The 26,396-nt window shown below is 40.9% G+C and overlaps 1 protein-coding gene across 1 annotated transcript in view; it reads left to right on the top strand.

Annotated features, from left to right (window-relative positions):
* Positions 1-26,091, top strand: part of LOC128424892 (SWI/SNF-related matrix-associated actin-dependent regulator of chromatin subfamily B member 1) — a 35,072-nt gene extending 8,981 nt beyond the window's left edge. Inside the window, exons 2-9 of the mRNA XM_053411327.1 lie at positions 5,860-5,971; positions 6,089-6,197; positions 13,779-13,916; positions 14,793-14,920; positions 15,040-15,206; positions 22,043-22,233; positions 22,439-22,570; positions 25,111-26,091. Of these exons, the coding sequence (XP_053267302.1) occupies positions 5,860-5,971; positions 6,089-6,197; positions 13,779-13,916; positions 14,793-14,920; positions 15,040-15,206; positions 22,043-22,233; positions 22,439-22,570; positions 25,111-25,150 (1,017 nt within the window). The 3' untranslated portion in view covers positions 25,151-26,091. The remainder of the gene's footprint in view (positions 1-5,859; positions 5,972-6,088; positions 6,198-13,778; positions 13,917-14,792; positions 14,921-15,039; positions 15,207-22,042; positions 22,234-22,438; positions 22,571-25,110) is intronic.
* Positions 26,092-26,396: the final 305 nt, after the last annotated feature.

Here is a 26,396-nt window from a genome sequence, read left to right as displayed (position 1 = left end):
GATAATGCACTATGCCAGGGAAGTGTAGATTTAACCATGCTTGGCTACAAATGGAAAAGTACATGCCATGTGTTACAACAGACCTCACTCAAACTATTGTCTCATTCATTTGTGTAATTCAAGGTTTACTGTATGCTTTGAAATTCTCATTGTTAGCTTAAATACTAAATTTAGTCTCTTTTGCATGTATACACTGAGATCTCACAAAATGTTTGGTCATGGAAAGTTGGTTTAAAGTTATTGAAAGTCATGGAAAAGTCATGGAAATCCATGGGTTAAAAATGTGTATGAAGTGAACCCTGTGTATTATACATCAGGAGGTGTTGTGTAAGTCAGTGCTAAAAATGAATCATGTTACTGATGTTTTAACTAAATTAGTTAACTTTATCAGGGCAAGAGCTGAATCACAGACAGTTTGTTGCACTTTTGGAGGAGCATGAGACTGAACATGGGGACATAGGCTACCACACAGCTGTCAGATGGATCAGTCTGGACAAAGTGCTTAAAACAGTATTGGACCTGAGAGCAGAGATTCAAGAGTTTTGTGAAAAGAAAGGCAAGGACAGCCCAGAGCTCTCAGATGCAGACTGGATGGAAGATCTTGCATTTGCTGTTGATGTCACTGCATTAATGAATGAGCTAAATACCAAGCTGCAAGGCAAGGGCCTATTTGCACATGAAATGTACAGCCTGGTGAGACTTTCATGAGAAAGTTGCAGTTTCTTTCAAGCCAGCTGGAGGGTAACATTCTCAACCACATCCCAACACTGAAAGAAGCCCCACCATCAGTTGATCACCTCCGCAGGTACACTGCTGGCAGAGCACTTTAAGTCAGTATCACTGCTAATGTTTGTTCTTCTCTCAAAGAGGAGAACTTTTCATACGTGAGGAGGCATGCTCAGAAGATGTTGGTTGTCTTTGGATCTTCTTACATATGTGAACAAACATGTTCTGTGATGAAGTTTAACAAATCCAGATACAGATCCTCTCTCACTGAGGATCACCTGTCAGCTGTCCTTCGCATATCCACCTCAGATATTCAACCTGACTTCAGTGCACTCGTTCATGCCCAAAACAGACTAGATTTCTCTCACTTAACAAGAAAAAAAAACGCAAATGGGGTGATTAGACTATATGCAAATAGTAATAGCACTTTGTATAAAGTTAATTTAAAGCTGATCTTTGTTCACAACTGTTCTTGTAAATGTTGATTAAAGTGTGATATATTGTTGGCGTTATTACTTTGCCTGCCTCACTTTTTCATTGCCTAACCATAACATTTACTCTTACCTGTAGAAGCTTATCAAATTAATATGAGTAGAATTAAGTTCAGCTTATTGGTCCGGCCCTCCACAACTGTCCATGTTTCTCATGTGGCCCTTCGGGAAAATGAATTGCCCACCCCTGCTTTAAGGGATAGTTCACCCAATAATTAAAATTCACTCATTATCGTGCCCCTTTGGGGCGGCTGTGGCTGAGGGGTAGAGTGGTCGTCCTCCAACCTGAAAGTCGGCGGTTCGATCCCCAGTCTGACCCATCTGCATGCCGCAGTGTCCTTGGGCAAGATGCTGAACCCTGAATGCCCCCCCCTAGAATATCAAAGTGCTGCGAATAGATGCACTTTATGAATGTGTGTGTGAATGGGTGAATGTAAAACTGTACTGTAAAGCGCTTTGAGTGGTCATCAAGACTAGAAAAGCGCTATACAAAACCATTTACCATTTACCATTTACCTTTGGCGAGAGCATAGAGGTGCAATCCTGTGTGGTTGAGCTGGGCTGAGGAGAACAGCGGACATTTAGACTAAAATCCTGGAGTAAATGACGCTGTTTTGGGTCAAATTTGGACACTTGGATGACACCACAGGAGCAGTATGTAGGCATTTTATGTTTTTTACGTTTTTCTTACGTTTGAAAGAAGTGGTTTAGTTACTTTAATTGTACTGGATTTGGCTGCAACACTGTATACCAGTGGTCTTCAACAGGGGGTCCGCGACCCCTAGGGGGTCCGTGGGGGTACTGCAGGGTGGTCGCGAAATGTTTGGTTGATAAGACAAATTTTTACATTTCTTTTATTTTTTTTCAAACTAAATTTTAGTTTAGTACCTTCCACAAAATTCACTTCTTCAGAACCAGGATTGTATATATTCTCTTTAGATACACATTGACATGCATCCAACATATGGTAGCTAACGGATAAATTGAGGCAGAAGACGTTATCTTTCAGTCAGCAATGCACACATTCAGCTACACACAGGAGCTCTCTCAAGCTGGGCACCGATTCACAGCCCTTTTCATGCAAATACAACAGCACAGGCACTAGCCAATCAGATCGCGTTCATGCTCACGTCGAAAGAGTGCGAAGCTCAAAAATAAAAGATGCTGGACCAAACTCCGTAGATGGTTATATTTGTACCTAAAAGTTGTTTGTTTGACATTTTTTTGCTTAGATTTTTTTTACTCACAATTCTAGTCAGAATGTGAGTCTGATACCGCTCCATTGGGCTGTGAATATGGGGCGTGTTTCAACCGAACCAGGAAAAAAAATTCCTCTTGTCTCAATTGGATAGACCTACAACCAATCAGAGCAACGTAGTATGTGACGTATGTTAAGCGACGCATTGTGAGTTATTTACTAACGCCGGGTTCACAACGGACGCTGAAGCGACGCCAAAGCTTGGCGTAAGCGCAGCGCTAAACCTTGAAAAACAGCTGGCTCCCATCCACTCCCATGTTAAACCTTTGTGCGGGTCACACCGGAGGCTGAAGCGCCGCGCTGCGGCTGCCTAGCGCCGTGCAGCGATCGTTTCGGCGTCGAGTCTATTTTTTACGCTTGACACGGGCGTATCGCCCCAGGAAACACGCTGAAAATTATTTTAAACGATATTGATGACATATTTTATATTATAAAAATGATCAAATATGCATCCCATACTTTGAACTCCTCTTCTGTTGTCCTGGAGTTTTAATTTTACCAATGACATTATTAAATGTCCCCCTCTGCCCATCCACTACAGCCACACAAGCATTGATAAAGATAAAAAAAGAGAGAGGGGGGGGGGCTACGTATTCTCCACATAGGCTTGAGTGGAGAATACGTAATTTACCCTCGACACCCGACATTTAACGGAGCAAACAGCGGAGAAGTTCTTCAACATGGATGATATTAAATCAATAATTGAAATGGAGAAGTACAGTGCGTTGTATGATCCTCGGAACATGTTGTATAAAGACAACACCAAAAAAGACAAATGTGGGACGCTGTTGCTTAATGTTGAAGCAACAAGTAAGTATATGCTTGAATACTACTGGATCAACGGGTGATATTATTAGCGCTGCCCGGAAGTTCAGTGTCGCTTCAGCGTCCGGTGTGAACAGCCAAGCGCCGGCGCGATACGGATTAGCGCGGCGCAGCGCTTTGGCGTCGCCTCCGCGTTCTCTGTTCCTCTTTCAAAATGAATGCGCTGTCGATGTCTTCTAAAACAGACTCAATGGCAGCATCTACACATCTCAGCTCTCCAGCGGCAGGCATGTTTGTTGAAAACAAATTCAACTCAAGCGCACTTTGATGACGTGGTTGATTACGTTACTGTTGATCATCTGTCCATCATCGTATAAAGCCCGCCCTGACAATCTGATTGGTCCGAACAGTTTCTGTTTTCGGGCATAATTTCTCCCCAACAGAGCGACTCCAGACCGAACTTCCCGACCTCAAATGTTGTGGGCTGGGCTAAGTTCGTCTGGTATCCAGGCTAGCAAACTCCTGCAGACAGAAGTTCTTCCAGCAGATTATGACGTACAGCAGTGTTTTAACTTCATTGTTGCAGAAGAGGCTACATCACCTTAAACCAGGAACAAAATATGAATTAATCAGGTTTTTATAAAGATCAGTTGTACGTGTCAGTGATTGGAGCATTGGCTCCAACACATTGAAAACAAAATGGGCAGAAATAAAAATGAAGTGTTATGTAAAGGTAACATTATACTTTTCTTTCCATCTTTCATTGTATTTTGTGCTTGTGTCTATGTTCATATACATGTGCATTGAGCATGCCTATGATGTGTCACACGGGATGGAGAGCGCATCATATAAAATGAGACCTCAGCTTGTAATTTTGTTTATTTTCATCTGTAAGCGTGTTTTGTGAATGTGATTGTGTATCCACATGCTTTATATCCTAGTCTAGATATGCCATTGGAGTATGCTGATCTTCTCTTTGAGACATCAATGTTTTTGGGGTATGTGTTTTTTGGAATGAATTACAGTCAGCCCCCTTGCTAGCCTAAAAATAACCTCAGACTCAGTGGTCTAGTGTAAGATTAGTGCAATAAACGGGGGTACAGGGTCATCCTCTTTCTTACGGGGGTTTGACAACTCTGTTGACAGCTGGACGAGTAGGAAAGGCCTATACCAAATGTTTTAATGTCAGCAATACCTTAATTAAAATGTTTGGTCGCATGCAATCAACTTTTTCTGGTGAGCTGGATATGTTGATGTTGTGCCTCTATCTATTTTCAAACTGGCTATGCAGTACGACTCAATGTTGATTTGTCCTGTTATGCTGGTCGATAGTTGCCTTGTCCGGGGAGATTTGGACAAAAGGTTTGTGGTTCTCCAATGACTTGAAGTGTTTATCTATGTCAGCCATTGCATTTAATTAGAAAACACTGCTAAAACCATTTATCATAATCACAGGATATCTTATCATATATTATTCATAAATATGTACTTTTAGCATAGCTGTATGACAATTATAGTCACTTCCACATTACACTTCTATTAATAAAACATCATGATTATATATTTGCTGTCTGGCATTTATGTTTACTCTGGCTCATATTTTGCTGGACGTTTCCAGTGGTAGAGTAACCTATGATGGTTCTCCCTCTTCTTTTACGCCTCCTAATGTAGACTTTTCTTGGTAGAAGGATTTAGCTTTGGTAATTTTTTCCCCAAATGTGAGGATTTGTGATAAGCATAGGACCTCAAATCAGCTTTTCTGGGCTTGTTGACAAGAGTGAACGCACATTGGAAATAATTATTGTTGTTAGTGTTACCTCTCCTTCTGTGTTTCACTGCATGGACAATGGTAAATGTATTGGACTGTATTGAGCTCTTTCTAGTCTTATAGACTACTCAAACCGTTTTACAGTACAAGTCATATTCATCTATTCACACATACATTCACACAGTGCTTTCCTACACAGAGCTTTTTCTATCACATCATTTATACAGTGTCGGACAAGGCTAATTATGGGTTAAGAGTCCTGCCCAAGAATGCACAATGGAGGAGTCTTAGATTAACGACGAATCTGTCTACCTATTGAGCTGGTTCAGGAGCTGCCCATCTGGTAAGAGCACATTTGACCGAAGGTGCAAAAACACCATTAATTGAAAATAAAGAAAACAGGGAAATCAGTCAACTGTAGTGCTTCATCTGACCTTCATTAGCTCTTCTCTAGGGAAAGAGATGTGCATACTGTAGCAAAAATGACTTCTGTAGTATTACACTAAGTGGTGCAGTTTCACCATCAAAGGCCAAGAAATAAAGTCATGCGTTCCTACAGCTTGCTGAGCCCAGCCAGTGATCCTGTGTCAAATGATTGCAGGCACAGTAAACTTGGTAGTTATAAAGGTATCATTCAAGTTTCCTTGGAAAGTGAAGAGTCACATTTCGTCACAATTTAGAGCTTTTTTGTATCATAAATGTTTTGTCTGTGTTTGCATCAATACTATACTCATTTTGTGAGTAATTAAGAATACCAGTAGTGATTATTAGACTTTGTTTTCAACAAGTTTCAATCTATTAGCCTAATAATAATTATGGAATTACTCAAAGATTTTCCCTCTACTTTGCAGGTTGGAAACTATTTGCGCATGTTCAGAGGCTCTTTGTATAAAAGATACCCATCTTTATGGAGGAGGCTGGCCTCAGTGGAGGAGAGGAAAAAAATTGTAGCATCATCACATGGTGAGTGGCTTTGTATGTAACTGGAACTTGGTATACTGAGTTTGTACTAATCCTTGTCTGTAAGGTCCAGAGGTTGTAATAACATATGTTTATGAATGAATTATTATCTTATTATAGCCACTAGTGTAACTCTACTGAAGGCATCTGAATGTGAAGAGATCTTTGAGGGAAATGACGAGAAATACAAGGCAGTGTCCATCAGCACGGAGCCCCCAGCTTACCTCAGGTAATTTATTTTCTTAAACTATTAATTTTGTTTGTGTATGAGAGCATCTGCCAACATACTGAAATGCAAATTTCAGCAAAGGAATAGTTTTTGCCTTCTTGATAGTTTTGAAGAAATTCTAATCCTGTTTTCACTTTGTCATTATTATATTGAGTGTAGATCAGTGGTCACCAACCTTTTCAAGCCCAAAATCAGCTTTTAATTCCAAACGTAAACTGAGATCGACCACCCTGATATCTTCCCAAAAAAAGCATTTGTCATTTGTGTTAAATGCTCAACGTACAAGCATAGATATACATAACTTTATCTATTCAATGCACAATATTCCCATTAATATCAATTCATGTACAGGATTTGTTCAATGCACAATATTAAGCTTCGAACAATTCCTGAACATTTTTCAAAGTGAAAGCAATCCAGGGTTACTCAATTCATTAATTTGATCTAAAGGGGCTGTAAGTCCTGACATTTAGTTCCTTTCCTATGGAGGACCATATGTTACGGTTTGGTGGAAGGAGATGGACCCAGGATGCAGAGGTAACAAACAAAAAAGGTATTTAATATAAAAAAAAAAAAAAAGAGTCTTTAAACAAGACAAAAACAAACAGGAACCCTAACACAAGTAACTCTGGCGTCAAGGCGCACGGAGAACAAGGAACGAGGAAGCTGGTCGAGACAGCAGGAACGAACAAACAAACCTTATCTGACCCGTGTGGAAAACAACGAGTACAAACCGACGAGGACAAAGGGAAACAAAGAGGCTTAAATCGGAGGAAAGGAAGGGGCAATTACGCACAGGTGAAACACATGAGGATTGGGCACGACAATCAACCACAGGAAGTAAAGACCGAAACACACACAAGGGACCGATACTACAAAATAAAACAGGAAACAGAAAATACACTGATGGGACTGAAACTTAACAAACTAAAATGACAGGATATCACAGTACCCCCCCCCCCCCTCAAGGACTGGATTCCAGACGGTCCATAACCGAGACGGGTGGGAGGAGGGGGGCACCGGAGGAGGGAATCCGGGAGGTGCCCAGGGTCCCAGGCCGACGGCACCACGGCCGCTCAGGAACCTGGCACAATGTCTCAGGTGGATGGCCCTGAGGCCGGACAGGGACGAAGCACGGGAGCTCCTCAGGAGGGCGGCGCCTTGGCCGCTCCGGGACAGAGTTCTGAGGCTCGGGAGGGCGGCGCCGTGGCCACTCGGGGACAGAGTTCTGAGGCTCGGGAGGGCGGCGCCGTGGCCGCTCAAAGTCAGAGTTCTGAGGCTCGTAAGGGCGGTCCGGAGCCCAGCACGGGAGCTCCACGGGCAGGTGGCCCGAAGACCAGTCAGGGGCAGAGGGCAAGAGCTCTGACCTCAACCCCGGACGTGGGGCAAGAACTGGAGCTGGCACCGCGAGGATCTCCGACGCCGAAAAACAGGGGACGTCAGCCGAGAGCCTCCGGCGCGGAGCAGGCACTGGGGCAGGGACTGGAGCTGGCTGGTGCCTGTGAGCATGCTGCTGGAGGGATTGGCATCTGCTGTGGATCCCCCCTCTCCAATGTCCGCAACCCGCCAGAGGAAACCCCTTGAGGTTGCGGGGTCCCCAAAAGACCCCTCCGCTTCCAGCGTACAGGACTACGGCTGGAGGGCGGTGCCTGCGAGCTGGCCTTAGAGATGCGGGGGCACTGCTCCGACCTCTGCCACCAACCGCAGACCTCTGCTGCAGGCTGCGGGGTCCACCAAAAGCCAGGCGGGTTCCATAAAACGGGTTAGAGGATCGGACTGCATGGCTGCGCAGCTTCCTCAACCTCTCCTGCAACTCCGGAAGGTGTGGCTCACCCAAAGGCGATCTTTTAGCCAGGCCTCCACCACCAAGATCTCCCTCAGGGTGTCCGCAGTATCTGAGGATCCATCCTCCAGCTCGTACACCAAAAACTCAAAATAATAAACTTTTTCAAAAAATAAATTAACCTCTGCTGGGTCCATAGTTTGGTCGGTTTGTTCTGTTACGGTTTGGTGGAAGGAGATGGACCCAGGATGCAGAGGTAACAAACAAAAAGGTATTTAATAAAAAAAGAGTCTTTAAACAAGACAAAAACAAACAGGAACACTAACACAAGTAACTCTGGCGTCAAGGTGCAGGGAGAACAAGGAACGAGGAAGCTGGTCGAGACAGCAGGAACGAACAAACAAACCTTATCTGACCCGTGTGGAAACGGGTAGAAAACAACGAGTAGACAACGAGTACAAACCGACGAGGACAAAGGGAAACACAGAGGCTTAAATACAGAGGAAAGGAAGGGGCAATTACGCACAGGTGAAACACATGAGGATTGGGCACGACAATCAACCACAGGAAGTAAAGACCGAAACACACACAAGGGACAGATACTACAAAATAAAACAGGAAACAGAAAATACACTGATGGGACTGAAACTTAACAAACTAAAATGACAGGACATCACACCATACATGACTTAGGTATAAATAAATAAATACATGTGTAAATAAATACATGTATAAATAAACAAGCATACGAACACAGAAATGTGGAAATGAATAAATGTGGAAATAAATAAATGTGGAAATATATTTAAGACATTTATTTATACATTTCTGTCTTTATTTATTTATTCCTTATTTATTTATGCATTTATTGACTTATTTATTTATACTTAAGTCAACATATGTTCCTAATCCGACTTGTATTGAAGGAAATACAGTAGATAAACCAGCAGCTCCACCGCCAGTTGCGGACACACAGTGCGACAAAGACACGCAGCTGATCTGATCAACTGCAGCCAGTGAGTTCAGAGAGTTACGGAGATCGAAGGTGAAGACCACGCGGCATGGCAGCGTGAACTGTACATTGAATTTCTGACCGGCGCTGATAAGTTATTCTGTTATGCTCAGACGTCATGTGTTTGTCCAGTTTGTCCTTTCTGTAGGACTGGCAGGGAGACTCTATAAATGGCCGGGTCTAGTTTCCTCTCACAACTGTCTGTTTATGCTGTCTACATTTTCGACAGAACATTCCTTAAACCATAAAGAAAACTGAAATAATCCCCTATTCCGTCTATAATAAAAATCTTTTCACGTCAGATTTGCTCGTTTTGAACAATGGTCCGATGAAAATAGATTAAACGGTGATAGATTAAAGTGTTACTTAGTAATGTCATCCCTTTCCTAACCAGCTTCTTAACAACATCGATTTGGTTTTTAGTGTTGCTATTATGAAGTGACGCAGTGGGGTTAATAAGGGTTCAGGCTGAGGTTGCGAGGCGAGGCGTGGTGCGTTCACGGTTAAATACAACAAGCGGAAAAAGCAGAATCGCGGGCTGACCGGCGCTGAGAAATACGCGTCCCGTGTGAACGGCCAGGCGCCTGCGCGCTTGAGAATTGCGCGGCGCAGCGCTTCGGCCTCCGGTCTAAAACTTACCAAGATCAGTCTTGTACAGCCAGGGGGAGTATTCCTCTGACAGCCAAGCTGGGTCAAAACCTGTCATCCGGTGGTGACCGGACAGATCCTTGTCTGGGGGAGGGCGTGCAACACTTGAGCCCAGAGCAGGATAGCTACTCCCACTGCTGCTCGCAGGAGAGTGGCTGTTACCATCATCCACCTGGGAGCGTTTAAAAAAACGCGGATATTTTTAGCTGCTTCTCAGGTGATTCATGAGACATGCTCTCTGTCCGCTGGTGGGAGGTTGCTCACCTGTGTGAGCGCGCATCCTGCAAAGACATTAAAGCAGAAACTATCAAAGAACTCACAAGTTCAATGGATGCAAGAATTGTGAAGGTGATATCAAAGAAGGGGTCCTATGTTAATATGTAACTTGACCTGTTAAGATGTTCTTGATTAAAACTTTTTTTGATTTCAGTAAATATGACCTCTTAATGCTGCAAATTCAACAAATGACAATTTTTTGTTCTTTACAACCTATAAAATATCTTGAAACTTTGAAACTCAGAAACACTGCATAATAATTTGGAACACTGTATTTTTAGTTTTTTATTTTTGAAAAAAATACTGTTATCATTGGGAGGTTTGTTCAATAAAATTTGAATTATATTCTAACAGTTGATCACTTGAAAATTATACTGACGGGCTGTGCATTACTATTTAGGAAAATCTGAGCAAAGTGTAATTTGCATAATAATGTGGAACGCGGTGTACACTGCTTGCACACCATGGTCAGCAAAGACTCACTTACTACTTTCTTCACTTTTTTTACTCTTCTTTTGTTATCTCATCTTTACACTTAGTTCTTTATCTACAGTACCAAGCAAAAGTTTGGACACACCTTCTCATTCAATGGTTTTTCTTTATATTTCTTTCTTTCTACATTGTAGATTAAAAGACATCCAAACTATGAAGGAACACATATGGAATTATGTGGTAAACAAAAAAAATGCTCAACAAACCAGAATGTTTTATTTAAAAAAAATTCCAGAGGGCCACATACAGAAAAATATATACGAAGGACTGTGCCACTCACTAGACGTGAGGTATACTGCCTCACTTTTAATGCACTAATATTGGCAAAATCAATCAATTGCAGGTAAACTACGTTTGATAATTGAAAATGTTTGAATGAAAAAAGCATCCATCATAGCTCTCCATTAGTAGATTTTCATTTTATTTATTACAAAAAAGTTGGCAGGTCTCAGTGACAGCCTCAGATTGGTTATTAGGTTGCTGATCCCCCTTCATTGTCCTGTATGAAGGGAGAGATGAGAAGAGAAATAGGGGATGTGTATATTTCAAGCTTATTACACGAATAGATTATCTAACTTGCTAACACATCAACAAACATTTGTTAAAACATGTTCATCAACTTTAATTGACTGAGTTTATTAAGTTATTGGGCTTATTAACAAATGAAAACTGTTTATATTTTTAACTCACCTGTAATGGGTAGAAAGTTGCGCTCAGTGGGAGCAGTGATGCTGCACTTTGGGCTGAAGGATAGCTGGCAGGTCAGGAGTAAGTTTGGTGGTTGAGATGCAAAGGACGTCACGGAGATGGCTGTCGGTCATTCTGGTTCTCAGTCTGCTGTTGTTCAGCGTTAACAGAGAGAATGTCTGCTCACAGATGTATGTTGAGCCCTACAGACTCATCATTCATTTGCGTGGCGTCTCATCAGAGGAAACTTGGCTTCTTCCAAGCTACGATAGAAGTCAGGTAGGGAGAGAAGCTGATGCTGATTCTTCAGAGAATCATCACACTGAATTTCGATCAGTTCTAATTGCAGATTCTCCTCCACTTCTTCTGCATCCATTAAAACCGGAGCCGCAAACAGTGTGATTTCCTTCTCACTGACAGAAAAATCTTGGAAGCACTGAGTGAATTCTGTCATGAGAGATGTGATCACAGACACATATTCTCCCATTCTATCAGAGAGCTTGACATTTGGAAATACGAGTTTGATTTCAGTCAGCGTGGGGAAGTGCGCTACATTGAAGTTGCGCAGTTGTGACTCGAAGATACGGAGCTTCGCACGGAATGATTTCATGTGCACATACATCTGTGGTACCAGCTGCTCTTTGCCTTGTAGTCTCTTGTTCTGGGTGTTGAGATGATCAGTGAGATCAGCTAAAAAAGCCAGGTCTGCCAACCATAAAGGGTCACTGATCTCATGGAGAGGTCTGCCCTTTTCTTTTAAAAAACGTGTCAATATTTGATCTCAGGGAATAAAACCACTTCTCAATGGTAGAGTAGGTCCCCGTATTCAGCATCAACATCAGAGAGGAACGCATGAATTTCTCTGTGTTAAAGCCCTCGTTCCCGAATTATGTTGACATTTTTCACAACTGGTTCATCACATCACCAAGCTGGATTTACTTCACACAGAGGGCTTCTTGGTGGATGATACAGTGCATTTTGACAGCCTCACCTCCGCTCTCCCACACCTTGACACTCACCATAGAGGCCATTCCTTTGCGCTCGCCTGTCATTGCTGGAGCCCCATCAGTTGTAATTCAACACAGCTTGTTCCATTTAAGTCCAGCCTGGTCAATTGCATCTGACACAGCTTCAAACATGTCGTTCCCAGTTGTTGTCCCCTTTAGACTCCGAAGATCAAGCAGTTCCTCCGTAATGCAAAAATTATCATCAACTCCCCGCAAAAAAATTAAGAGCTGTGCAGTGTCATCTGTGCTCTCATCACATGCAATAGAGTAAAAGTCGAAAGCACAAGCTTTCTGACACTTGCTGTTTTAAGTTAGCCGAGTCTTCAATTCGCCGCACAACCGTATTTCTGGACATGCTCACATCTTTGAAATCCTGCATTTTCTCCGGGCACATTATTCCCACGACTTTAGTGAGGCACTGTTTGACGAAGTCACCGTCTGCACAGAAAAAGAACTGTTGCTGCGTTAGCAAACTAACTGCCATTTGCTCTACCTTCTCTTTCCGCTCTCAGCGCCAGTGTAGGACGTGAAGGTCTGATGTTTCGTTTCATAATGCCGTTGTACATTGTAATCTTTCATCAAGGTGACACTCTCATTGCAAATCAAACAAGCACACTTCCCCTTGGTTTCTATGAAAAAATATTTATTTTTCCACCTAGTCTGACATTTTCTGCACTTGCTTGCATATTGCGTCTCTCCGGTTCCGCCATTTCTGGTGACCCTGAGCAGATTGTTTCTTCGATCGCTTGCTTTGTGCAGATGCAGCCTCAAGATGCTTGACCAAGGCACTAGCGCTATCTAGTGTTTAAACTAAGAAGTGCAATACAGTTGGTCAAAGTCCATTATATTTTTGATACTTTGATACAGGCCAATTAAAAATGGATGGTGTGCCGCAGTTGGCGCGCGGGCCGTAGTTTGTACACCCCTGTTCTAGATTCTTCAAAGTAGCCACCTTTGCTTCGATGACAGCTTTGCACACTCTTGGCCTTCTTTCAATCAGCTGGAATGGATTTCCAACAGTCTTGAAGTTTTCCCACAGGTGCTGAGCACTTGTTGGCTGCTTTGCCTTCACGCTGCGGTCCAACTCATCCCAGTCCATTTGGGTTTAGGTCGGGTGGTTGGGGAGGCCAGGTCATCTGACGCAGCACTCCATCACTCTGCTTCTTGGTCAAATAGCCCTTATATAGCCTGGAGGTGTGTTTGGGGTCATTTTCCTGTTGAAATACTAATGCTGGTCCCACTAAGCTCAAACAAGATGGGATGGCAAGTCGCTGCAGAATGCTGTGGTAGCCATGCTGGTTAAGTTTGCCTTGAATTTTTAATAAATCCCCAACAATATCAGCAGCAAAGCCGTTTTTATAACAGTCTAGCATTCGAGTCTGGCATAGAAAATAATTAATAAGCGCCATATTTGACACCAACCAAAATCTGCATAAGAGGATTTATAGCTGAGATCACTAGCAGAACACCCTGCTGATTTGATGTTATCTCAAGGAGAACCCACCCGTACCTGATGTGAGGATAACAGCAACCGAACCGCAGTTCAATCAGGAGAGACTTAAATTCAACAGTTTAACAAACATTTACTGACATGTGCATTGAGAAAGTGATGTGAATGTTATAAATCTTTGGGCGTTTTAGACCCCTATGTGATGCTTTTGTCTTTTTCTGTAAAGGGAGCAGAAAGCAAAAAGAAGCAGTCAGTGGGTCCCCACATTGCCCAACAGCTCTCACCATCTAGATGCTGTGCCTTGCTCCACCACCATCAACCGAAACAGAATTGGACGTGACAAGAAGAGGACCTTTCCCCTGTGGTGAGAAGGCTTGTTAATACAGTTTTGCTTTGAATATTTCATTTTTGTGTATAAGTGAATTGTTTTCTTTACCTATACTTCTTTTTTTTTCTTTACAACTTCATTTTGAAATGTGTTGACAATTCTAAACATAAAATATAAAGAATATAATAAAGCACCCGCATGTTGAAGCCTGTTCCGGTCATTGGAGAGAGCGATCCATGACCAAGCGCACGTCCCCGCGTTGCATGCGTTTTGCGCACTGTGGCTAATTGCTCATTACGGTCCACGCTATCAATTGCACATAAGACTGTGAAAATTCTATGTAAATCGAATGATAGTTGTAAAACAAAGCTTACTTCCTGTTGCCAGTAGGTGTTGCCATGACTATTATTACATACACACTAATATATCTATTCAAATAGGTGCTCTGATATAGCATGAGCAATTTTGTGTCAATTGGACAATGTTACCACAACTTAATTTTCACACTGATCCGTAGGTGGCGCTATGATCCTGAACTAATATTAATATATGGAGCTGTTCAGGTCATGATTGTGATCATTTGACAAAACTTTGGTAGAGATAGGACAATGCACAATGGAGTTATGACAACATTGTGTCCTTTGGCGAACGATGATCCTTCGCCGCACCTCAATGTTTACACGGTATAGACTGAGTAATATTCCTAGATAAAAGAGCTGCCCCATCCCAAGTGGGATGAACGCCGTCTCTCCTAACAATATGAACAATTACTAAATCTAATCACACTTATAATACACAAATGAGGAATTGAAAATAATTGAAAATATAGAAAAGCACATATTTGAATTCAGATCAATATTAAGACTTTCTTGGTTAAACAATTGTAAACTAACATTGTGTCTTGTGTCTCAGTTTTGATGACCATGACCCTGCAGTTATCCATGAGAATGCAGCCCAGGTAGAGGCTCTGGTTCCAATTCGTCTGGACATGGAGATAGAAGGACAGAAACTACGAGATGCCTTCACGTGGAACATGAATGGTAAACATGTCATTAAGCTTGCCAACATCCAAAATGTACAGCATTGTCTTAGAATTTTTTTTTCTTTCTGGGGTAGTACTTTCTAATTTTGTTCTGACCTCAACACCCCACAAACACAGAAAAACTGATGACCCCAGAGATGTTTGCAGAGATTTTGTGTGACGACCTAGACCTGAATCCTCTGGCCTTTGTCCCTGCCATTGCCTCAGCCATTCGCCAGCAGATTGAGTCCTACCCAGCTGACAGCGTACTAGAGGAGCAGGCAGACCAGAGAATCATCATTAAGGTAGGTGCTGAGCCTATAAAACAACAATTTTTTTTGCTATTTACTCTTTACAATGAACAATGAGAACTCTCTGCACAAAATATGCTGCTTCTTTAGCAGCGTATTTGTACTAAAAAATGTAATATCATGGCTGTAAGGCTGTTGTTCTTTTTTGTTATATTAATGCCCGTGTTTGCATAGGCGTGGTTGTGCGCAACATTATATACCCCATCCAGGGTAGGTGGGGGTCGCCAGTCTCTTGCACCGTTATTTTGGTGGTCGCGGGCTGAAAAGTTTGGGAACCCCTGAGCTAGAGGAGAGAGTACGGACAAAGGTTCAAGGGGACAATAAAAGCATTTGTGACTTTGCTCACGTATAACTATCCCTTTTCCGCCACTGGAGGCTAGATATCACAGAGGCAAATGTGATTCAACTAAAAAACACCCATCCACTGCTTGCCTGTCATCTGAGAAGGAGGTTGGCCACATTGGACAAGCTTATTAGGCTAGGACAGCCGCTTGAAAAGGATTGGAAAAAACAACAACATTAAAGTACTTTACATAACTCCCACTTACCAGTCCAGGACAGCTGCCTCAACTTTGCAACCATCCTCCAGCCATGTAGCAAAAAAAACCATCCTGTTGGGAACCAACCACCTTACTCTTGTACCCAGTATAAGAGCAAAAATCCAAAGCCCATCCAACCTTTTAAGCAGCAACAGCAGCAACCTTCTTCGAGATTGTATACTTGAACAATCATCAACTACAACTACAATCATTTTCTTCTCTGCTATCAACCCCCTTGGATCATGGAAGTCAACCCAGGCCAGCATTGATGCAGAGCCTTCAGGTAATTGAAAGAAGCCCTCTTCCTTCAGCTGCAAGAAAACTTTAATATATGCACTACCAAGTTGGGATGCACTGAGGTACTCATCCACAAGATCTTTGCTACCAATAAGGTGCCATTTTAAGCAGGGACCCTATCGGCTAAACTTCATGTGATAAAAGAATGAGTTTTCGAACCCTCTTCATCAGCTTGGGCCTCCCCAGTGGTCCTCATCCCAAGGAAAGACAGAAAACCTAGGCTTTGTGGTAATTACACCAAACTTAATGTATAACCTACACAGATGCCTATCCCCCACCCGCCATCCGAGAGATATGGGACTCTCTAGCTGAATCAGTGGTCTAGTCCAGCATCGATCTGAATATTTGGTCCAGGCAGTGAAAAATGGATCACAAAAGCATTCACAAAACAGCTTGCAACTGTCCCTTTGGGCTGTTCCAATCTAAAGGTATACCTTCTCATTAATGACTGGACTGGACTCTGAATGGCACCCCACTTTCTAAATGGAGGAAAAATCCTGTCAAATGGATATAATTTAATAAAATTTAATAAATCCCAGCGGTAATTAAAGACAATGTTTCTCATTATTTCTGCCTATGTTTGTGATAACAGGATTATAACACTCAGTACTTGGAATCAAAACTTGACATTTTTTGTATTATAATTTTTGATATCTTAAAGTGATCACTAATTGGAAACTGTTTGACTCTTGGTCCCTGATACCAGGGTGGGGATAATGTTGCGCACAGAGAGCATGTATAAAGTTTAAAGCATACATTTTTTTTACACTAACAAACGGTAATCCAAAAACCAGCTCTGCGCTGTCCCTTAAATCGGAATAACATGTTCCAGTGCATAACATCTTGTGATTAGATTAGATTTAGATTCGATTAGATTCAACTTTATTGTCAGTGCACAGTACAAGTACTTATACGAAATGCAGTTTGGCATCTAACCAGAAGTGCAATAAAGGCAGTAAAAGTGCAGTGTTCGCATATTTGAAGGGGAATATGTAAATAAATAAGATATGCACAGTAAGAAATAGATATGGAATATGAACAGTATTAGGAGGTGTGGTAAGATATAAGTAGGATGAATACACATTGAGCAAGATAAATATATAAATATGAATACACTATAGGTGGGATAAATACAGTAGTAATAAGTGCAGAGTCTGCTCCCTCTGGCCACACAACAGTAGATGTAAACTCTCTGGGCAGATAGAAAGGTCTGCACTTAACCATGAGATATTCTAGGTTAGGAGAGCAGTGACTCTCAATGATGATAGTGTGCATGCACCAAGCTTTGTTCACATAGATGCACAGACCCACACCTCTGGTCGCCAGAGACCGAACATTGGCGAGGAAAAGGCTCGGTAGAGAAAGCCGGTGAGGAGTTAGATTCAACTTAGCCCTTAGCCCACCTCTCTTCCCCTGTGTTTGTTTACGATCTCGACACCGCCTGTGAGCACTTCCGGTCGGCGGAGCCGGGTTAGTAGCGTCCGTAGTCCTGGCGATCTCAGGAATGAGCCTTACGCCGGGTTCACACCGGACAAGTTAGCAGATAGTAACTATTTAGCTAAATCTGGGGAGACCCTGAGCCTCGCTTTGCGCACGCGCCACGTGGTGGTGGTCTGGACCCACACATGAAGATGTACACCCACCGATGTATAATAGGAAACTGCGAATATAGTTTCCACCGACTACCTATAATAACAAGTATCAATTCTTTGTATAGGTATTGGACTGTAACATACTTTTCCAACAGAACATAAACATGAATGTGTCACGGTTTGTGGAAGGAGATGGACCCAGGATGCAGAGGTTACGAACAGAAAGGTATTTAATATAAACAGGAGTCTTAAAACAAGACAAAAATAAAACGGGAACACTAACAAATAACACTGGTGACAAGGTGCACGGAGAACAAGGAAGGATAAGCAGGGGAAAACAAACCATATCTGACGACGTCTAGAAACGTGTAGAACAACAAACGAACCGACAAAGGGCTTGGGGAACACAGAGACTTAAATAGAGACACAGGGAAGGCTGGGGTAACTAGCCACAGGTGCAACACATGAGGACTGGGAAAGACAATCACCGAAACAGGAAGTGACACACCCGAGAAGCTGGAAACAACACACAAGGAAGGAGAGACTACAAAATAAAACAGGAAACAGAACACACAAGGAGAAACAGAGTGGACACATGAAAACAACAGAGATCTAACAGTTAACAGAAAACACTTTTACAAAATCCTAACTGTTAGACCGTTACAGAATGTTTGTGAACCTAAGTCAAAGGGGGCCTGTACTACGATACTGGTTCACCCTACTCTTTTTATCTCGACGTTTAAGTAAGTTGAGGTGGATGAACCCTGGTTAAGTGACTCTGTGTTTAACCGTACCACAAAGCTGGTTAAGAGGTTGGTCTGTCAAGTCCGTTTCTTGGAGTATGTGTCACATACAGTCATGAATATATTCACTCCATACAAGAATTAAATAAATGAAACCATTTTAAATACATTTTTTTACTGTATTTTAACAGAGTAACTAAAAGAGTGTAAAAAGTGCAGGTACAGATGCAGCAGGGTGACATTTCTAATAAAATCCTTTCAGTAGGAGAAAAAGTTCTGTTGGCCTTTTGTTGGCCCTTTTTTTGCACAAACTATAATAATGTAACAAAAGCCACAGGCACAAATGACTAAGTCCGACTGTTAGCAGTAATTTGTAGTTAAAAATAATGTATGTTGTTGTTGTCCAGTATAGAGAATCTGTATGATTCATATAGAACATGATCAAATTTATGTTTCATATCGAACGTGATCTGGGGAGATCAGTGGATTCTTACTACCTCTACACAACCTCTAGTGTGGATCGAGCCTCTCAGAATCCTTGCTCTGATTTTGATGGGCTCCTCCGATGTACCGGAATTTTTCTCCGCCTGGATTGTGTGCAGTGGGGCGGTGCTTAAACAGAGTTACCCATGACCAAAAACAGCTTGGAGCAGTTTTAAGTTGCAGCGTCAGTTGCCATCCCAGCAAACCTTGGGGTAACCCTCCATTTGCAGTACCGGTTAACCAGTTATTCCCAACATCACAAAGTTTACCCCTGAGCTGACCTTGATAAGTCAATAACCTTGCTCTTACTCAGGAGGAGAATTTTAAACTCTATTCTAAAATGTACAGGAAGCCTGTGTAGTGAAGCTAAAAGTGAAATCTTTTCCTGGTTCTCATCCATCTACATGCTGCAGTATTTTGGACAAGCTGGTGTCTTTAAAGACTTACTGGCCAAGCCTGATTATGAGGAATTTCAATATCAAGTCTGGAGGTAACAAAGGTGTGGACACATTTTTCATCATCTTTTTGAGACAGGACGTGCCAGATTTTAAAAAAAAGTTACGTGGGTGACATAAGGCAGTCCTTGGAAATAGGCTTTCTCATGATGAATATCCTGATGGTTCTGCTGGAAGCAAGGGCAATGCCTTCCACAGTAGCTTTATCATTAGATAATGCATCTTGGTAATCATAAGTGATATCTATAAGTACAAATGTAAAAGCATGAATTGAAGATTGCGTTTGGAATTCAGTCATTCAGAACACAAGTACGTTAGCTCCCACCTGGCTTTAGAACGCATCTCCACATTTGTTTTGAGTGACTACAAGTGATCTGATCTCACTCTTCTGCTTTTCTATGCCACCATCTAGGGGGGTACAAGCACAACATAGAAACAAAACCTTCCCAGGGTTTTGTTTCCCAGTCCCAAAAACCAGAAACACTGACTTATATTTGATCATTGCAAGGGGTCACAAACACAAATAATGAATGCAGGGGAACCCAGGTCAAAAACAACAAACATAATTAATATTTTACTCAATAAGTAAATACTTACCCTACGTGAAAATTACAGTAAATGTCATTTGGCAGATGCTTTTAACCAAAGTGACTTACAATTAGTGCATTCAACATCTCTGAGGGGCAATTGAGTGATTCAGTATCTTGCCCAGGGACACTTCACCATGCAGATGGGGAAGACGAAGGAATGTACCGCCGAACTTCTGGTTGGAGGACAACAACTCTACCCCTTAGCCACAGCCGCCCCCGTTAAAGGTTTCAGGATACGTGCTGCAACATTTTGGACAAGCTGCAGTCTATAACGACTTGATGCATGAGCCTGATAATAAGGAATTATAATAATCAAGTCTGGATGTAACAAATGCGTGGACTAGTTTTCTGCATCTTTTTAAGACAGGATGTCGGAATTTTTCGATGTTACCTAAGTCAAAGAAGGCAATCCTAGAAATCAGTTTTAAGTGAGAATCAAAGGATAAATCGGGATTGATGACTCCCTAATTCCTGTTTCACAGAAGCAATGACAATGTATTCTGTAATCTAGCGCAGCATTATCATTAGATAATGTATCTCTAAGGTGGTCGTAACTGGTTGTCATCCGCATGGCAATGGAAATTTAGAGAGTGTGTCCTAATAATGTTACCTAGTGGAAATAATATAATGAGAATAAAATTGGGCCGAGGACAGAACCTTGAGGAACATCGTGGTTAACTTTGGTGCGTACAGATGATTCATCATTAATTTGCACAAATTGAAATCAATCTGAAAAATAGGATACGAACAGAACGAGGACAGACACAAACCCTGTGATCTGAAGCTATTAGACGGTCATTAGTGACTAATGCCAAGGCGGTCTCCGTGCTATGATGAGCTCTAAACCCTGATTGAAAGTCTTCATATGCATTACTTTCAAGAAAAATCCAACAGCTGATTGGCTACAATCTTCTCGAGGATTTTAGACAGGAAGGGGAGGTTGGATATCGGTCTGTAGTTTGCTAAAACCTCTTGGTCCAGGGTAAGGTTTTTGAGAAGAGGTTTGATTACAGCTAGTTTAAAGGACTGTGGTGAATACACTGATGATAATGATAGATTGACTGTTTTCAGTGAAGTACTATTAATTAGGGGGTAGAATTTATTGATGTAACTTTGTAGTAATGGGATCTAAGATACAAGTTGTCGGCTTAGAGATGATGAGATTATTGTGGTCAGATGATCTAGGGTGACCAGAGAGAAGCTGTCTAAATAATTGGTAAGATTCTCAGCTAATTCTGAGATCTCTGTGCTTGATGGTGTATCAGGAGATTGTAGATTTTATTTCTTATAGTTAGACATTTATCATTAAAGATATTGCTATTCATGGATCGAGGAATACTGGGTTCGGTCGAGGTGTGACTCTCTGTCAGCCTGTATACAGTGCTGACGAGAAACCTGGGGCTCTTGCTTTGTGGAGGGCCTTCTTATATGCTTTAACACTATCTTTGCAGGCTAAGTGATTTTCAATACAGATGTTGGAGCGCACTTCCTTTCTAGTTTTCTTGATGCTTGTTTTAATTCATGTGTATTGGAATTGCACCAGGGAGCTAATTTACTATATTTTACACGTAGATTTTTCCTAATTGGAATATTTCATTAAATAAAGTTTAAGCACTATCAGGTAGACATCTAGAAAAGGTGTTTTTCATTAATGGCATGTAGTCTGATAATGAGAAGTCAAAGGTAATTCAATTATGGTCTGATAGAATTGGATTATGCGGAAGTACTATTAGATGTTCAATTTCGACACCCTATGATAGTACAAGGTCAAGTGTGTGGTAACAACAATGAGTAGGTTGGTGTACACACTGACTGTGTACTGACTGTTTACTGTCATCATACATGTCTTTTTCTTTGATTCCGAAAAAGATTTAGACACATATTTATGACACTTTCAATCATATAATCAAGCCCTCAGGATGTGTAAGTCATATCGAATCTTAAGAAATGTGAATCATATCTTTTTAATTTTTTCTCCACTTATTGAAAGAAGGTCTTCCACTTTTTAGAAAGTGATAGGGTTGAGACAGAGTAGAAGATACTGGAAAGTTGAAACAAAGGGTATTAAATAAAGAAAATTTTAATAAACGGGTGTGTATATATGTAGATAATATTTTTCTCTATTCCTCAGCTGAACATCCATGTTGGGAACATCTCTTTAGTGGACCAGTTTGAGTGGGACATGTCAGAGAGGGAGAATTCCCCAGAGTCGTTTGCACTGAAACTGTGCTCTGAGCTGGGTTTGGGAGGAGAATTTGTCACCACTATCGCCTACAGCATTCGAGGTCAACTCAGCTGGCACCAGAGGACCTATGCCTTCAGGTAACTCATCACACACGGGTCATTGAATATATTTTAAAAGTTTGCCTTGGATAAATTAGCAGTAGGAGCCCACTTTATCTAAAGGTTTATCTCATATATAGTGTATGTACTGTAGTCTTAGCCTAAACTCTCTTTTTTGTGAGCTTTTGTTTTGTCTGCTATGGTGCACTTATTCTTGACTGCCATGTTTTGAATTTTCCCACAGTGAGAACCCACTTCCCACTGTGGAGATTGCCATCCGCAACACAGGTGATGCAGACCAGTGGTGCCCCCTGCTGGAGACACTCACAGATGCTGAAATGGAGAAGAAGATCCGAGACCAAGACAGGAACACAAGGTGAGAAAGTCTGATACAAATAAAAGGTATATGTCCTGAATATCTACTCCATTGTAGCTGCCAATGCTGCTGAGTTTTACTGTACTTTCAGATACACGAACTCATTAGCCTGGATGCCAGACGAACTTAGCCCCGCCCACAACAATTTGGTCAGGCAGTTCGGTCTGGAGTCGCTCCATTTGGAAAAGTGCAAATAACCTTTAAAAAGTGATTTTTGCAATATTATACAGGTGAAAAGGACAATCCTTGACATTTGTTTTAAATGTGAGTCAAACAACAAGTCTGAATCAAAGATAACACTCAGATTTCTAGCGGTCTTGCTGGAGGTAAGGGGGATGCCATCAAGAGTAGCTATATCATTAGATAATACATATCTTATGTGTAATGGGCAAAGTATAAGAACTTCTATTTTATCCAAGTTTAATAACAGAATATTGTGGGTCATCAAGGTTTTAATGTCCTTTAAAACATGCTTAGAGTTAAGTTAGCTGATTACATTTAATCTGGTTTCATACATAATAAATGTATAACTGGATATGATCAACGAAACAATTAACATTTAAAGTGTTTGCTGATATTGTTTCCTAAAGGAAGCACATTAGGTAAATATAATTGGGCTAAGCGCAGAGCCCTTAGAAACTGTATGATTAACTATTTGCCCATTGCTGAATGATATAATTGCAGTTAGCTGATGTAGTTGATCTGAAAAAAAGCTGTCTCGATATACAGCAGGATATTAAGCTCTTTCTGAGATTTCTGTGCCTAACGATATATCAATAACAATTACGAGTTGATGAATTTTGTCTTCTTTCTTTGAAAGTTAATATTCAAAGAAACTTATAAAGTCATTGCTATTAAGAGTTGGATTACAAGGTTCAGTAGAACTTTGACTCTCTTTCAGCCTGGTTATGGTGCTTAAAATAAATCAGGAGTTATTATTTTCCTCATTTAATGCTAAATGGTCTAGACTAGACTCTAGTCTAGTCTTAATGTCCAATTAAAAAGCTTAAAATTACAGCTTTGCCATCAACAAACACATACATTACTTTCTCTATTATACATCATTGCTGTTACAGCTGTCAGTGGCACTTTGGGGTTCAGTATCTTACCCAAGGAAACACAGCAAGCAGAAAGGGGGGGATTGAACCACCAACCTCCTGGTTAGAGGACAACCCACTCTACCTCCTGATCCACAGCCACAGCCACCCTAGAGTAGAAGGCAGCTCTGGCATTGTGGAGGGCCTTCTCATCTTATAAGACCATCTTACTAGGCTAACTGCATTTGATTAAGATTTTTGGAGTGCCACTTTCTTTTTTGTTTTTGTGAAGCTTGCTTTAATTCAAGTGCATTGGCAAGGACCTAATTTTTAAGAGGCACCATAGTCTAGTGTAAACAATTCAAATACATGGTTTCAAAGTGCACTCTGGCTCTGACCATCGCATGTCATTGCTTTATATTCCATAATATAAAGAGAATATTGAAAATTGTGTAACCCCAGCACCCCCTGACACACTAACAGATAAAATGTTGACTCTAATAATCAAGCAAAGCCATGAGATTGATAATTAAAATGAATTGTACACACAAAAAGTGTACGGAAGTTGTACAATGGGTTAGTCACATCAATGATGTGGCTATAAGACTGAAGCGAAGAGTTATTAGTCATAGATGTGCACTGAACATAGAAGAGACAGGACAATGATTTATGTTTCAAATCCTATATTTCATATCTCAAAATGTTGCCGAACCCTTCTCTATCTCTCCTCAAGTTCCAATAATTATCTAGATGTTTCAGTCTAGTGTTTTCTAAGTTGTTTGAGGATGAAGTGAATTAAACTTGTTTACATTTAATAAGATCTATCCTCATCAGAGAATACTACCTGATCTTGGTTGATATAAAAAAAAGTCAGGGTGTGTATAACATGAGATAAAGTGAAAACATTTATTTATGAGTCACTTTTAATTACAGATGATCCTGATTTCCCAGAACAGTTAAAAAAATCAATTTTCTAGAGCTAATTGAAAGTGTATAATTTCATTTTATTAGAAAGTGAAGGCTGGTAAGGTTTGAAATGTTGTAAGTCAGAGAAAAATATAAGGCCTTATTCAAGAGGGATAAACTTGAATCTTTACAATGTGTATCATTATGTATCAATCTATCTGGATGAAATATCATGCATTGTGTTCTTAACTTGACTTTGAATTTGCAGTATGAAATGAGAAGGCCAATATCAGACAAAGTATTATCCCAGGACTTATCAAAGGCCTTGGATCTAATATACACATACAGTGCATCTTATGGTACTTATTGTAACCGTAACATGGTCACAGCTTCCAGATTTCCTCTAAACTTGGAGTGAACATTCTGAGTTTTCACAATACAAACCATCTGTAACGCAACCCAAGACAAAGACCTTTATGCATGCTTTTTTATTTAGTCCAACTCATCCCTCTATTTAATATAATTCTTCTCTTAATATAAATCACCAATATTTTTCCATGAGTCTTGAAATAATGTGAATAAAATGTGTTTTTCCAGGCGTATGAGAAGACTGGCCAACACTGCTCCATCATGGTAGAAAGAGACGTGAAGAAACAGTAGCTGACACTCTATTGTCTCTTTTTATTGTCCATCAATCAAGTTAAACACACTCACTCATATTGATTAAGTATATGGATATTCATGTAAGCATGAACACAGATGTGTTCAGTCTCCATGGGCGTTTCCATTGACTGAGCACAACAAACACATCCATGTATTCCACTATTCGAATATAATGGCAGTGACCACAAATAAAACAAGTTTATTGTGAAACTGTAGCCATTCAGAGGAAGTCAGCCTACTAGCTATCTTTCAATGTGGCACTGGACACTATTGCATTTACACAGCTAAAAGAATGAGACTACATGCCCAGACTAACAGCAAATGTGGTCTGAGTGATTGGATCTTAGGTTCCTCCCTAACATGTCTTCGGCCATTTCACTTGTAATTCGAGCTGTCGATTTATGACATCACTCAGGAAGAACAGGTTACAGTGACAACAGGGCCACTTCTTAAATCACATAAAACATCCTACATATAGGGGCTTAAATACATTTTATGAACCACATCTGTGATTAAGCTTCTTCTTCACACTGATGCTGATTACCTGACTGAAATGAGACACCTGTGGCCCTGATTTGCAAGGCAGTTAATCAGAGAACTGATTTGTTTTTAGCACGGAGACTTTGTTCTGATCTTGGTTAGTGGTTATGATCAGTCATGTGTGTCAGTGTCCACCTGCATGCTAAAACATAGGTAGCTTGTACACGGCACTGTACCTCATATTACATCACTGTCTGTGATTTGAGTCTTAATATTACAGTGTGCTTCGTATGTTGTTAAGTAGAGAGCATATTTTTAAGAACATCTCTGAAATTGTATGTATATGATGTATTATTGCTGTATTATTGTAAAATTGCTTACCTTTTTAATGGACTCAATTTGTTTGAAAATAAAGACCATTTGTTGGGAAATATCTTAGGTTGACCTGTGTGATATTTTAATAGGGGTGGTAAATATTATGCTTTCATTCTGAGTTCAAGGCTTCAAATTACATTGTTTACTTTTTAACATCATATATTCACATATTTGACATACAGGTGAATTGTTTGTTTTCGCCTGGTTTAATTTAGCGGCAATATTATTTGTATAATGGAACCTATAAAGCTAATGTTTGCAACTGAAATGATTTGTGTGTGTTGATGTGGACATCACAAACACACAAAAATAATAAGGCAAAAACTTTAGGGTTGTTGTGGTATTATGTGAGTATTTGTGTTCAG

Source organism: Pleuronectes platessa, chromosome 19, assembly GCF_947347685.1.
Source record: "Pleuronectes platessa chromosome 19, fPlePla1.1, whole genome shotgun sequence".
Taxonomy (NCBI): Eukaryota; Metazoa; Chordata; class Actinopteri; order Pleuronectiformes; family Pleuronectidae; genus Pleuronectes; species Pleuronectes platessa.
This window is presented reverse-complemented; position numbering and strand designations above follow the sequence as displayed.